Here is a 13,417-nt window from a genome sequence, read left to right as displayed (position 1 = left end):
CCGATCCTCCACCACATTTCACAGTGGGTGCGAGACACTGTGGCTTGTAGGCCTCTCCAGGTCTCCGTCTAACCATTAGACAACCAAGTGTTGGGCAAAGCTGAAAATTAGACTCATCAGGGAAGATGCCCTTACTCCTGTCCACTACGGACCAATCCTTATGGTATTTTGGAAACCTCAGCCTGGATCTTTGCTTCTCATTGCTGAAGGGCTTTTTTCTAACTTTGCACGACTTCAGCCCTGCCCCTAGGAGCCTGTTTCGAACTGTTCTCGCCGTGCACTTCACCCCAGCTGCTGTTTGCCATTCTTTTTGTAGGTCACTTGATGTCATCCTACGGTTGCTGAGTGACATTCGAATGAGTTGGCGGTCATCCCGGTCAGGGGAGAGTCGTTTTCTCCCTCTGCCGGGCTGTAGCTTTGTCCCCAATATGTGCTGCTTGACCTTGCTCTTATGAACTGCTGTCTTTGAAATTGGAAGGATGGAAGCAACCCGACACTCACTGTATTCCTCTGCCAGTAAAGTCAGAATTGAACCCTTCTTTTCCTCACTCAAAACTTTCCTTTTCAACTCTTTGGGCATGGTCAATAGTTATTTTTTGATTCCATTTACTTTTGAGGTACTAGTAGCACTGTTTTGCCATCCAGCTGGTCCTATTATAAGAGGATAGTGATGACCACAGGAGTGGGTTTTATACTTTTCCTCAGTTAAATAAGATTTGGGTCAGGTGATCCCCTAATCAGTACCTCATTCAGTAGAATGAGGTGTGCCTGTGTTGGAATTCAACAGACACTGGAATGGAATGGCTGCCATACATGTAGAGTTGCTGATTTAAGAAAAAATTTTTAAACATCACCAGAGTCCAAGTGTCTGTACACATTATTATATATATATATATATATATATATATATATAGATATATATATATATTATATATATATATATAATATATATATACATTTTCAAATACTTCTACGCTACGCTACTGCTTTTTTTTTTTTTTTTTTTTTTTTTTTAACAGAATTGTGTACTTTTATGGATCTGCTTTTATAATTTTGTTGAAATGATTTTCATGCTAAGGTAAATTGATTAGTTCACCAATACAAAGTATTATTGTACAAATTCTCCATTCTGTATTTGAGTATTGCATAGCTGTCCTGTTAGTGTTTAAGGCCTTATCCTAATCATATTAACTAAACCTTTTTGATCACTCCCTTTTATTCCTGTCTGTATAGATTAAAATGCAACAATACACATGGCCCTGTATTTTCTTTTAACATGATATACTACAGCAAACCACTTTCCTACAGTCAAATCAAATGCTACACAACCTTTATAAAAGGATCCATGGCTAGTTGTTAAATACTGTAAACTGTTGGATATCAGGTTACCATGGTTGAACCTGCTCAGTACTTGAATGTTTGACCTCAAAGGTATGGCAGGTGTCCCTGCACTGCTGCTGGTGACTGGGGAACACACAAGGATCAATCATGTGTGATCCTTTCAAGTGAAGCCTTTATATAAAAATAAAAAAATCAGTAATCTTGAATTACAGAAATTAGTAATTCAACACTTAAATACAGAAGTCGCCTCCAAACCAGCCTTTAGAAAGAAAACATTAACAGTAGCTTGAAGGTATGTTTGAGTATTATTCCAGTAGACTGTAGGCCAAAAGGTGGTAGGACATGTTTCCTTCAATATGTGGAAGGCATCACTTCACATCACATGCTTGTATACAGAGTAATATTTGGCCTCAAGGTTGAATTGAAGGGATTTGAATATTTAAAATTTCTCGAGTCAAATTTAAATGACAATACTGTAAAAACAACACATTCATTCAGGGTTGATGGAAAAAATTTAACTTTACTGACAAAGCTGAGATATTATCCAACACTTTAATTACATACAATAAGTGCCCTATGAATTTTACATAAAAAAAAGACAATGAAAAAGAACAACTTGAATACTAATTGACCTGAAACTTATGTAACCGGTTGGTATGGTAACAGTGAGACTACTGTAGTTAAACTTTTCTAAATAAGTGCTACACATTCTGATTTTTCTGGTTAATGAATTTATCAGTTTTATTTGTCTATTGATACTCTACTAGTCTATCAACCTGGCAGCCACTTCTCATAGCGCTCCAATAGATTAAAAAACAAAAACAAACAAAGGGGACACCCTCTATGAAGGTTTCTGTTCTGCCAGAAAACAAAGAAAGTTCTTTACATTAATAATTCTGAAGCACCAGAGCAAGGCATTATTTTGAACATGGGCTCCCGTACCTCAGTAAGCCAGGATGAAATAATTTGGTTATTACTATGAAAAGGGGCAACAAGACCCATTTTCTCAAATCATCACTGTAAAGATCCACTGAGACACCCTGCTAAATAAATTAATCTACACAATATACCAACCAAAGACAAATGGTAACACAGAAGGAAAAGGTTAAAGTAAAAGGAAAATTTGAAACCATATTTTAATGTCTTGCAACTGCCAATATATAGATTTGTATATTACAAAAATATCTTTCATACTCCTGAGGGGTACCGTGAAACCCATTGGCACACAGACAAACCGAGAACTGAAGTCAGTTTGTGCTCTTTCGTGCAGTTTGTGTCAGAGCCAGCACTGGTCTCTCCAGTGTTCCGATGCATAAGGCAACAAGGTACTGTACGTCCTCAACACCATCCAGTCTATTCAAGATTAAGAATTGCACAACTATGCTTTGGCAATGTTCCAAGTTAACCTATAATTTTTTTGGGAGATAAAGCCATTTAAGGAAGTACCTGTTTTTTGCCAAAGTTCTTTACAGGATAACTAAAACAATCTGCTACTATTATATTTGACGTCAGACTAGATAATCCCTGAGAAACAGAGTGTCCCTCTCTAATATTCTCTACATTGACGATAGGGTTTTGATGCATATTTTGCACAATACATCATAGGACTGCATTGATAAGCCACTGCGTATGTCCTGGGCATATCCAGTTAATATTGGTAAGGAAAACTGTTTACACGTTAATTTCCTTAAAATTGCATACAGCAATATCAAAAGCAGTAACACCATGTCATGTTCGTACCAAGAAAGCAAAATAGAAATAAACAATGTACAGCGAAATTATGTCTGCTCAAAACCAGAATGACCATAAAAAAAAAAAAAACACAAACCACACCTTTTCTGGAGTGGTCAATACTTGAAGCCAGGTCTTATTACATTTTATATAATATATATATTATATATAATCTATGAATCTCAAAAGGACCCCTGCCTTGAGCTCTAATTGAGAAACTACGCGGAGGAGGGGCCAGATACCATTTTACACATCAGTATACATTCCAAAATATACATATTGGTAAGCTAAAGATTGATATTCAAACTTTACTTGGATATAAATCTATATGGAGGCATTATATATACATATCTAAATGGATGTATATAAAATATACATATTTAGATAAGTCTTTATACTATATACACTGACTCTGGTGCGCTACGTGGTTTAGTTGGCGTGAGCAAGGCGGGAGTCGGAGCCGATGAAGATGAGCATTGTCGTTACCAGCTTGGGGAGGTCGTATACGTGTTTCCAGCCCCAGTCATTGCGGGCGTTGCCGTCATCAAAGTTCATCGGCCAGCTGTCGGCTAGAGAGAGGATCAAAAATACCAAGTTTACAATTTATATAAACGAAACACATATTGTAAGGAAGCAAGTCAAATTTTCAACTTGGTAACTGGCTTTCATTTCATAATAGCTATGCCCTGATTTGGTTTGTTAAATGTTCTACACAAGCAGACAGCAACTAAACATAAAACTAACACATTGTTTTCCTTTTTCTATTCACCAGACATGTTCTTATACCTATAAGGTTTATAGGTATTACACTTGGTTAAAGAAAGCTCTCGGCTTTCATTCAGAAATCCTGTTACCATTTCAGATCTTTACACACTTGCCTACTCAGCATTAAATCTGACCAGTGTATGTATGCTTCAAGTCCCTATGACTAATAGTTGCACCCAGGGCAATGGAGTTGTTAGCCAGTGTGCACCAAGTCTCCACCAACAGAGGAGTTGATTTATGTTTTTGTTGTTCAAGACAAAGCAGCCGTTTGCCTAACACTAACTACACCCGCTGTTGCACGCTGGATAAAAACAATAACTTGTTTTTTTTTAAATGATGTCTTAGTATTAAGATATTTATTACCAATGGCCTGTCTCACGTGGTCAATGTTGTAGGTGATCTGGAAGTCTGGTATCTGTTTCTTGACCTCAGCAGCCAGCTCCTCAGGGGAGAAGCTCATGGCGTTGATGTTGTAGGTGCGCATGCGGAGCTGCTCAGTCGGGGCCTCCATCACCTCCAGCGTGGCTCGCAGGCAGTCGTCAATGTACATCATGGGCAGGCGTGTGCCTGGCTTCAGGTTGCACTCAAACGTCCCATTCTTGCTGACATCATGAAAGATGGCCACGGCATAGTCTAATAAGGAAGGACAGCAGAGTTCATGCATGGGGGAAGTCTCTGGTCATGGTTTTACCTACAACTTATTGTAAACTTGCACATACATTCTGATCTATAACTGCTTTGGCAAGAACATAACTTTTTCTTCACTAGATTTTGTTATATCTGTGAATATGCTGCCTGGAACACTCAGTTTTGGTTGAAAGCTCTACAACTTTTCAGCCTGGGAAAGGGCTGCAGCACTTATGCAAGAGTTTATAAATTATGATTTGTGAAGTGTGTCCTTTGCCAATTCAAGGTACTGTTTTACATGGTTACCCAGTTAAGCCAGGAGCAGCAAGAATGTCAAATTTATAGGCTCCCAGCAGCTACAAATAAACCACCATAGGGCTCCATGCTAGGAGTTTGGACAAGCACAACATTTTTCAATATGCTGGAGCTTTGTAATGTATATTGACAATCAAACATTAATTACAGTTAGCTTAACCCTTTGCGGTCCTATGTCGGACCAGGTCTGACATTACAATTTTCCCTTTCCAGTCCGACGTCTGTCCCTGTCCGACATCAAAAAGACAAAGCACAGGTCACTAGTTTTTTTTTTTCCTCCGGAAAAAGCAGAGAAAACCTTTCAATGGCAGAGTGAGAGGAGTTTGGTGATAAAACAAATGATCAGGAGAGGATTTATCAGTATGCACATCTATAAAGAGGTATGTGAAAGGGCTTGGCTAGAGGTACAGTACTGAGTGTTCTTTTGCAATTCAATGCCTTTTAAACCTGTTTTACTGGGGGGGGGGGGGGGGGGGGGGGATATTTTAAACAAGGCGTGTGAAAAATTGGATCTTGCATGCCTGACAAGCGCCGAACAAATGGACTGCAATATAGCTCTGAAACCTCCACTCTGAAGGTCAATACTTCACAGCTAGGTAGACCCAATGCAGAGCGTGATACAGTGACGTGATGGTTGCGATTTGTCCCAGCTACCTTTCCCCAACTGATGACAGAAGATGTGACCTACCAGTTGTGCCGCCTCCTGGCTGGGAGTCAGCAGAGATGATGCCAGGGTACCTCAAACAACGGAAATCAAGGCCATACCTGTGGTGGTAGTACTGACAAAGAAGAAAAAAAAAGTTATTGACTGACTTCTTATCCCTTCTTTAGAGAAATTATTCCCCCTGATTTTGTTTAATGGTTTTCTGGCACAACTAAACCATTTCCTGAATTCTACCATTCCACTACTGATACTTTAGAGCTCCAAAAATGAAATGTGGGTTTATCCATTAAGCAGCCCTGCCATTCTTACCTCTCCCATGAGCTCGGCGTGCACCTTGGAGACGCCGTAGATCGTGCGTGGCCGCTGCGCACACAGGTCAGGAGTGGGGTCACGTGGGGAGGTGGGGCCGAATGCTCCGATGGTGCTGGGGACAAACAGACGCAGTCCGTATTGAGAGGCAATATCCAGAATATTGTGTAACCCTAAAAATAATGAGAGAAATTAGTTAACCTCTGTATGACTGGTTGCATTCCTAGAGCTGCTTAACAGCACAAACTTGTGTGGATTTATTACAGCCCACTCACCAGTGATGTTGACTTCCTGGGCCAGCTGTACATTCGCTTCTCCAACAGCACTCAAGAGGGCGCTGTAGTGAACCAGCCAGGTGATGCGGTTGTTCACCACAATCTCACGCAGGTTCTTATAGTCCAAGATGTCAGAATAAATAAAAGGTCCTGTAAAAGGAGGGGGAGGTATATTAAGAAACCACTTCAGTGCCGGTCTCTGGAGAGCTTGCAACAGAATTAATTTGTAGCGGAACTGGGATTAAACCTGGGATCTCACACCTTACTACTTTATCTCTGAACTATGCTTATTCGGGGTAAAATTGCCCTCAGTTTATCATAGAAAAGAGACGGAACAACTTAAGTGAGCACACTGTAGACAGCTGTCTGAGAAGGAGTACTTACCGCTGTGGAAGATGTGGTTGGGTGGCTTCCTGATGTCTGATAGAATGACGTTGTTGTTGCCAAAACGTTTTCTGTAGAAAGAAAATAATTTAGTGAAGCTTGTTCAAGGTGAAAAATCTCACATTAAATATGGCAGAATATTCAAATTAACTAGCTACAGCACTGTATATAAATCGGTGTTTTCTTAGTGTCTAAAGCCCTTACCTCAGCATCTTAGCAAGGCCCACCCCAAGCTGTCCGAGACCACCTGTAAAACACCAGTCAGTGAGATATGCTGACAACAGGTAACAGACTGTGTGCATCACAATGACAAAGCAATACTACTGCAGTACAGTGACATAGCTCCAGACTGCCATAGCAGTTCAACCATGCTGGAACTTAAATAAGTGAGTATGGAAACTTTCTCTCAGTTTAGATTGTGCAGTCTTATAGATTTACAAAGGAGGGCTGCATAAAAAAAAAAAAAAAATGCTTTAGGAAAATACATGTTGCTGTTTAATGCTTGTACAGGTTTAAATGTGGCAGTAAAATGGATCTGTAATTCATGTCTGTAGTCCAAGGTAACAAGTTACCTGTGATTAAAACTTTGGGATGATCAGCCTCAGAGAAGGAAACTGAGTGGAAACTGGCGTCCGAGGTGACCTGGCGTGGAGAGAAGCCGATTGTCCGGACAGCAATAGCCGCGGTCCAACATCCACATCCCGGGGTTAGAAGTGCCTGCTTGGCAGCTTTTGTCAGAGCCCTCATAACTGGCATTTTCTGTTACCTGCATTCAAAGAGAGGTGTACAAATATTCAGCTTGGGTTCTAAGAGGAACCGTTTTGATTAACTGGAACTGAATACTCCAAACAAGCACTTAAATAGAACTTGCATTAATGAAATGAGGATAGATTTATCAATTAAAAGAGTGCCCTATGCATCTTCCAAAGCTGCAGCTATATTTTACCCATAAATAAATAATCCCAGACCTGTGGGTACTATTGTGGGCAGTTAATATTTTCTTAAGAGCAATAAATTAAAGGACCTCCAAGAACCTTCGATAGTCAAGGTACTGGTGGGACCTCCAATTAGAGCTGTGGGTATTATTGTAATGTACAAACCCGTTTTTAATATCGCTCTCTGAAAACGATGGCGGATTTACACGTTACAACAAGCCGAAAATAGACCACGTTCCAGACTGTTCAAAGTTCATGAATCATGCTTGTTCAACATGAGCAAATGATTTAATACTGGGAATCTCTTGGAAAGATTGCATGCTTAATAAATACCATATAATAAGTTTGAAAAATCACACAAAACAGTTACACAATTTAAATGTCACATTAAAAGCATTACAATGAGAACTAAGGTTTAAAACAACAATTCACCAAAGAAATACTATTACATACTGACACAAGGGGTCACAATACCTGAATAGATATTTTAAGAGTATTGTTACCTAGCCTGAAAAGTAGTCTCTTTCAGAGTTCCGTTGCCTTGCGTTTCTCAGTGTCAGGGCTCCCAACCTTGATGGATAAATACTTTGAGCTGAGGGCTCCAGGTGCAGTCTTTAGTTTCTTAGCGTCTTAGGTTTGGGGCGGCTAGCGGGTCCGGGGGAGCTTCAAAGGTCTGGGTCAGTCATCAAAAGGTTGGAGCAGCGAGGAGCTGGGCTAAAGCGGGGGTTTTATACTTTTCAAACAAAGAGATTTGAATTTCCCAATGCATGCTCCGATTGGCTATTTTGTAGCACATGGGCTTACAATCTTGATTGCTCCCTCTGTCTGATTTGGTTTATTATCATAATCTGGAAAGGGGAAACTTTAAAACATGCACAACTTTTGCTAAATCAGATTTTATTCTGAATTCTCGTTATTTTTACCATAAGAACTTACATTTCTTTAGACACCAAACATGTCTGGTTGCGGTTTTGGTTATGGTTTGGTTTTGGTTATGGCTTGGCTTGCAAACAGTTTAATTCTCTTAGGGATTTATTACTTGGGTTATTCTATACTTTTTAGTTAATTTAAGAATAAAAACACTTGCATCTTGTACTCATAGTGGTATTAAATCATTATGTGAAATTTGTTTTAAATCTTTTAAGACATTTCTCTCTTTCAGACTCCTATGCTAAACCACCTCTCTCTCCCTAGACGGGTTTGATTAGCCATTTATTTCCTGAGTGCCTGGTGCATTCGAGGTGTGAGGTTGATCGTTATCTCTAGGCAAAGCTAGACAGATTAAGGTTCAAAGTAGATTCATGATAATATAACATAATAAGAACATAACATAGGAAAGTCCATGACATTTGCAATGTATTTGTGATGACAATGTCTATAGAACCTACAGACCTGTAGAAAATACTATTGTAGCGGTATGTAAAATTCCCCATCAACGACTCAACAGCAAAAGAAAATTTAAATGTTACCCATGCACAGCACTGTGTAAAATGTAAAAGGTCATGCAATTTAGCAAAAGATTATAAAAAAAGTAAATAATAATAATAAAAAATTGTTTTCCAGAAAAACATTACCCAAATGGGTTTTTCAGTCATAAGTTTTAAAAGACCCCTTTATGTCACAGCTAACTTCAACGGGGGGTTCCAACAATTTGAACGTTTGTTTTTTTAAACGTTTTTCGTTGTACTAATGTCTAAAAAAAAAAAAAAAAATTAATTGCAAAAAACGCATTTAATTATATAGTATATAATATATATATATATATAATATACTGACTAATATGACTGAGACACACACTCTCCCTAATGTTGAAATTCCACAATGCACAGCGATGTTACTCACAGCCTAGCATAGGCTTCATACAGGTTACATAAGCTTCAAAACTTTCCTCGGCTGTATCACAAATCAGTGTGGGGCTTTGCCTAGCCAGATCTGCTGCGAATTGCTTTAGTTGTAGCCTGTCGTCTATACGGAAACCGCACCCAGCAGGTGCTCTTTTTTGTCTGTATCTCAAACTGCTATGCTGAGAAAACAAAGAATACTCATAATTACGGTATCGAATAGCTATATAGAGTATTCCACGATGCTGATGGATCACAATTTCCAATTAAGAATGTACAATTTCAAGTAAGAATTAACCTCAAAAAGAGGGCTACTTACCAAAATAATCAATCGAAGTGTGTATTAATTGAAATAAACTAATAGGCTCGACTCCCCTTTCCTTGATTACTATTTTTCCATAGCTTGATTGACAGTAGTCCCTTTCCCAGCGCACTATCGCACAAGCCTACAGAACCTTGGTTATATACTCCCTGCCAGATGGTTACCAAGCATCTCTCCTGATTGGTTGATTCTCGGAGGTGTGCCTCTCACGTCCTCGCTCCGCCTTTTCAATTGACTATGATGTCAGAGGTATTGAATCTGGACTGGAATGAGGGGTCGTGAGGGGTCAGAAACATACGCAATCGGCTAAGTACAGGTGACAGCAGCGGTCAAGGTAAGGTTTTAGGTCTGGGACCCTAACTTAATGTCTGATTGTCACTGAGAGTAAAACGTGTTTTCAGTGGATACAAATGCATCATTACACTGAAGTAGTAGTATTATTATTTAAAATAAAACAAAAAATAACCAAAGGGAGATTACAGTAAAAAAAAAAACTTTGCATATGTATACAAAAATACCCATTATAATAATGAAGAGAAATATTTTTTAAACTTCTTTTGTATTCATTGTATTTGTAATTGTTCCTAACAAATGTGTTAACTCTCTTTTAAATGTTGATAGTAGGTGTAGTTTTTGAACAGTTGCATTTATATATACTTTGAAGTAATTGCAAATATTAATTTGATTTCCATTACATGAGAGTAGATGTTGAACTTCATGCTGATTTGAACTTGGCTCTAGCCAAGATAAGCACCAACTAAGATGTAGCTTTGCAGTAAACTAATGTGATCCATCTGCATCTCCATCCATTTGCATTGTTTTCCATTTGATGATGCAGATATCCTTCTTTCTGGTGTTGATTGCTGAAATGTAATGCTGGCTCCAGGGATCGGCTCATTTTGCCTCCCCAGCGCATTAGCACACACAATGGCTGCGATGCTGGCTCCGGGGATCAACCCAGTGCGGTCTCCCCAGCGCATCAGCATGACAACAGTCTGTGTTGAGCTAAGTAGGGTACATCTCTGGGGTCTTCAAGTGGGCACCTTCCATCCTCTGCGTTTCGTTGTCTAGCCCACGACACCTCGAGGGCTCAACAGTGATTTTGGTGTCCCAGCATCACCCCCCTCCATCCCCCACTCAGCTAAGCCTAGCTTACTTACCTGTATATCAGCGTTGCTTTCTTTCTATTGTGCTTCAGATTCCCATCCAGAGTCTTTCCGTCTCAACCACAGCCAGATGCTGCTCCTTTCTGCTGCTTCAGATGTCTTCACTGTGCGACGCAACTCTTGGTCACTGAACCTGACGTCTCTGAGAAACTGGGTTGTAGAGTGTACAAATCCTCGACAACCCACCTCCACTGGGTAAACTCGGACTCTCCATCCTCGCTGTTCTGCTTCAGCAGCTAGTTGAGCATACCAAAGTTTCTTCCCCTCATACGCCTCATCCACAGCATCTTCCCATGGCACTGTTAACTCTACCATATGAACAAGGCGTTCTGATCCAGACCACAAGACAATGTCTGGTCGAAGGTTAGTGGTGGCAATCTCAAGTGGAAAAATAAGCCGTTGACCAGCATCAGCCAGCAGCTTCCAGTAGTCCTGGGCGAGGCTTGGTTTTAACACCTTTTCTTGGTGGTTGCTCTCCTGGACGGAGGGTTATTGTCTTTTGTGTGTAATGCTTTGATGGAACTGGTGGCAACTTATTGGTCAGGTTATGCTTGTCTTAAAATGCTAAGGCCAAACATCGCAGCACCTGGTCATGGCGCCAAGTAAACCGTCCTTGGCTAAGACCCACCTTACATCCTTTCAAATGTGCCTTAATGTTGCAGGTGATGAACACAAAGGACATGAGGGATCCTCAGCCCACCCAGAGGTTTAGGTTCTGTGGTGATGGGAGAACATCATATGCTGATCTGATGAGGAAACTGATCCTGCTGTTCCATTGTCCATAGGTCTTGCAAGCCGATCTTGCGTTGTTCCACACTTCCACATCTCATCCATTCTCCGTGCTTGGCCTGGGAAATGGCCTTTACACACCTGATCCTTTCCTACTGCTTTTGCACCTCACTGACTACCAGCTTCCTCCGTTGAGCTGGGGTTGCCTTGTGCCATATAGGAGGAGCTGAACTGAGAACCATGTTTTTTTTTTTTTAGATTTTCTAAGTAATAAATTGGTTATTCACATTACCTTGAAGTCACGAGCAATTCCGATAAATGAGGTAGGCATTAAAAAAGAGCCTTCCATTTTAACTGCAATGTTACTTTGAACTACTGTACAACCAAGCGTGTGTTCTACAAGGTTCTTTATTGGCTCAGCAAATTTTATTTGAGGGATTACACTGACTCTGCAAATTAATTCCGTTACTTAAATTTTAACATTGCATTCTTAAAATCAGTGAACACGTTAAAATTTCAGCACAAAGCCATACAGATAAATAAGGAATTACACTAAAGTTCTAAAACAGTTTAATATTTTTTTGTTTTAAAAAAAAAAAAAAAAAATTGTTTTAGCGGTTGACAATAGTTCCATTTGTATTGTAGCTAGACTGAAGCGCAATTACGCTTCAACCTGTGTTGCTTCGAACGGTCCTTATTCTTACTGTGATTGGCTGCCTGCAAAGACAACAAGGATAGCCACAGATTGGATCATGTTGTTAGGTTGGCTTTTCTTGTGTATAGTTTCCTAGTAAGTGAAGACACTGTATTCTGGGAGATGTAGTTGTACGTGGAAGTTTTAGGGGAACTCAAGCTGTGTAGCTGTGCTTTTTTTTTTTTTTTTAAGCATCCCTTTTTAATTTAGTGCGTATTTAGGATTTTTTTAAATGCCTAATCTGAACTGCTGTGTAAGATGACAATATCAAGCTACAATAACTGAAACCGGTGAAAGTTTCCCACTGACTTAAAGCTGCTGTCACCACATCTGGCTAACCAATACAAGCAGCGATGATTTCATTATGATACTACATTAAAGCAGCATAGGTTACAAATTAATAATGAATAAAGAAACTATGGAACCATTAATTCCAGTACAAACTGACAGGCTTTGGTATGCTATCTTTGATTCTGAGGTGCTGTGATTGACTACTGCACAAATTACTATGAACAAGACCAACTAGTTCACACAAAATTGTATGTTTACAATTTTAGATAACCCAATTTGTTGCTCATCAGTTAAAGTCTCAAACATTTGCTAAATTGTGAAAAAAAAACTATATTAAAAATAACTTTAAATGGCCCAACTCAGTACATCAAACCCCTTTCAGAATAGCATTTCATTGTTTTCTGAGCTAACATCATTTGTGCATGCCCGAGCAAGCGCAATACACTGTGTACCACTTTTTAATGTGTACCATAAATTAACATGACACCAGATAACCATTTTCTTAAATACATATTTCTGCTTATTTCTTATTTGACTCCCCTGGGTGATACCTCAAACTAAACACATGCAGACACCCTTCCAAACATGCAAAAGACACACAGCACTCAAGACAGATGAGTGCTCACAAACGTAGCACACGCATTGCTAATTACATTGGCTAATCACTAAAAAGAACAAACATCTAATAAAAATACTAGTACTGGTCAGATATAATACCTTATAGATATTTTACAATGAACTGCTTTATAGTTAAGCCATCTGTTGCAGAAAAAATAAAACGCATTCATGAATGTGTTATTTTGATATTTACAAAGGAAGAGTTTGGAACACCACTATCCAGGTCATCACAAGACTAGAACTCTGTCTGCTGGACACTGATTGGCTGACAGGTGGTCCACATTCCCGATTTCGCCCCTGCACAACTTGCACGGCTTTTTATTTAGATATTGTTTAGGAGCCAAATGTATCATTTGTTGAAAAAAAGTATATATATATAATGCTAATTTTTATTGATTTTGGGTCGAGAC

The 13,417-nt window shown here is 39.4% G+C and overlaps 1 protein-coding gene across 12 annotated transcripts in view; it reads right to left on the bottom strand.

Moving 5' to 3' along the window:
- Window positions 1-1,841: 1,841 nt before the first annotated feature.
- Window positions 1,842-13,417, bottom strand: part of LOC121315630 (myotubularin-related protein 9-like) — a 33,283-nt gene continuing 21,707 nt past the window's right edge. For 6 of the 12 annotated variants that reach the window (XR_005950294.1, XR_005950292.1, XR_005950291.1 and 3 more), the window contains 3 exons: window positions 6,984-7,177; window positions 6,616-6,658; window positions 6,435-6,482 (listed from right to left, as the gene is read on the bottom strand). Coding sequence is in view for 6 of the 12 variants with exons in the window: in XM_041249890.1 (XP_041105824.1) it covers window positions 3,502-3,641; window positions 4,201-4,470; window positions 5,468-5,558; window positions 5,753-5,925; window positions 6,028-6,177; window positions 6,412-6,482; window positions 6,616-6,658; window positions 6,984-7,167 (1,122 nt within the window). In the remaining 6 variants the exon portion in view is untranslated. Of the gene's footprint in view, window positions 3,642-4,200; window positions 4,471-5,467; window positions 5,559-5,752; window positions 5,926-6,027; window positions 6,178-6,411; window positions 6,483-6,615; window positions 6,659-6,983; window positions 7,178-7,849; window positions 8,209-9,506; window positions 9,664-13,417 lie in introns of those variants that run through there. The other 6 variants (XM_041249890.1, XM_041249892.1, XM_041249891.1 and 3 more) reach the window with 6 other exon arrangements.

This window comes from Polyodon spathula, chromosome 5 (assembly GCF_017654505.1).
Source record: "Polyodon spathula isolate WHYD16114869_AA chromosome 5, ASM1765450v1, whole genome shotgun sequence".
In the NCBI taxonomy this organism is placed as follows: Eukaryota; Metazoa; Chordata; class Actinopteri; order Acipenseriformes; family Polyodontidae; genus Polyodon; species Polyodon spathula.
The sequence above is the reverse complement of the archived record's forward strand: the minus strand, read 5'-3'. Positions and strand labels throughout refer to the sequence as shown.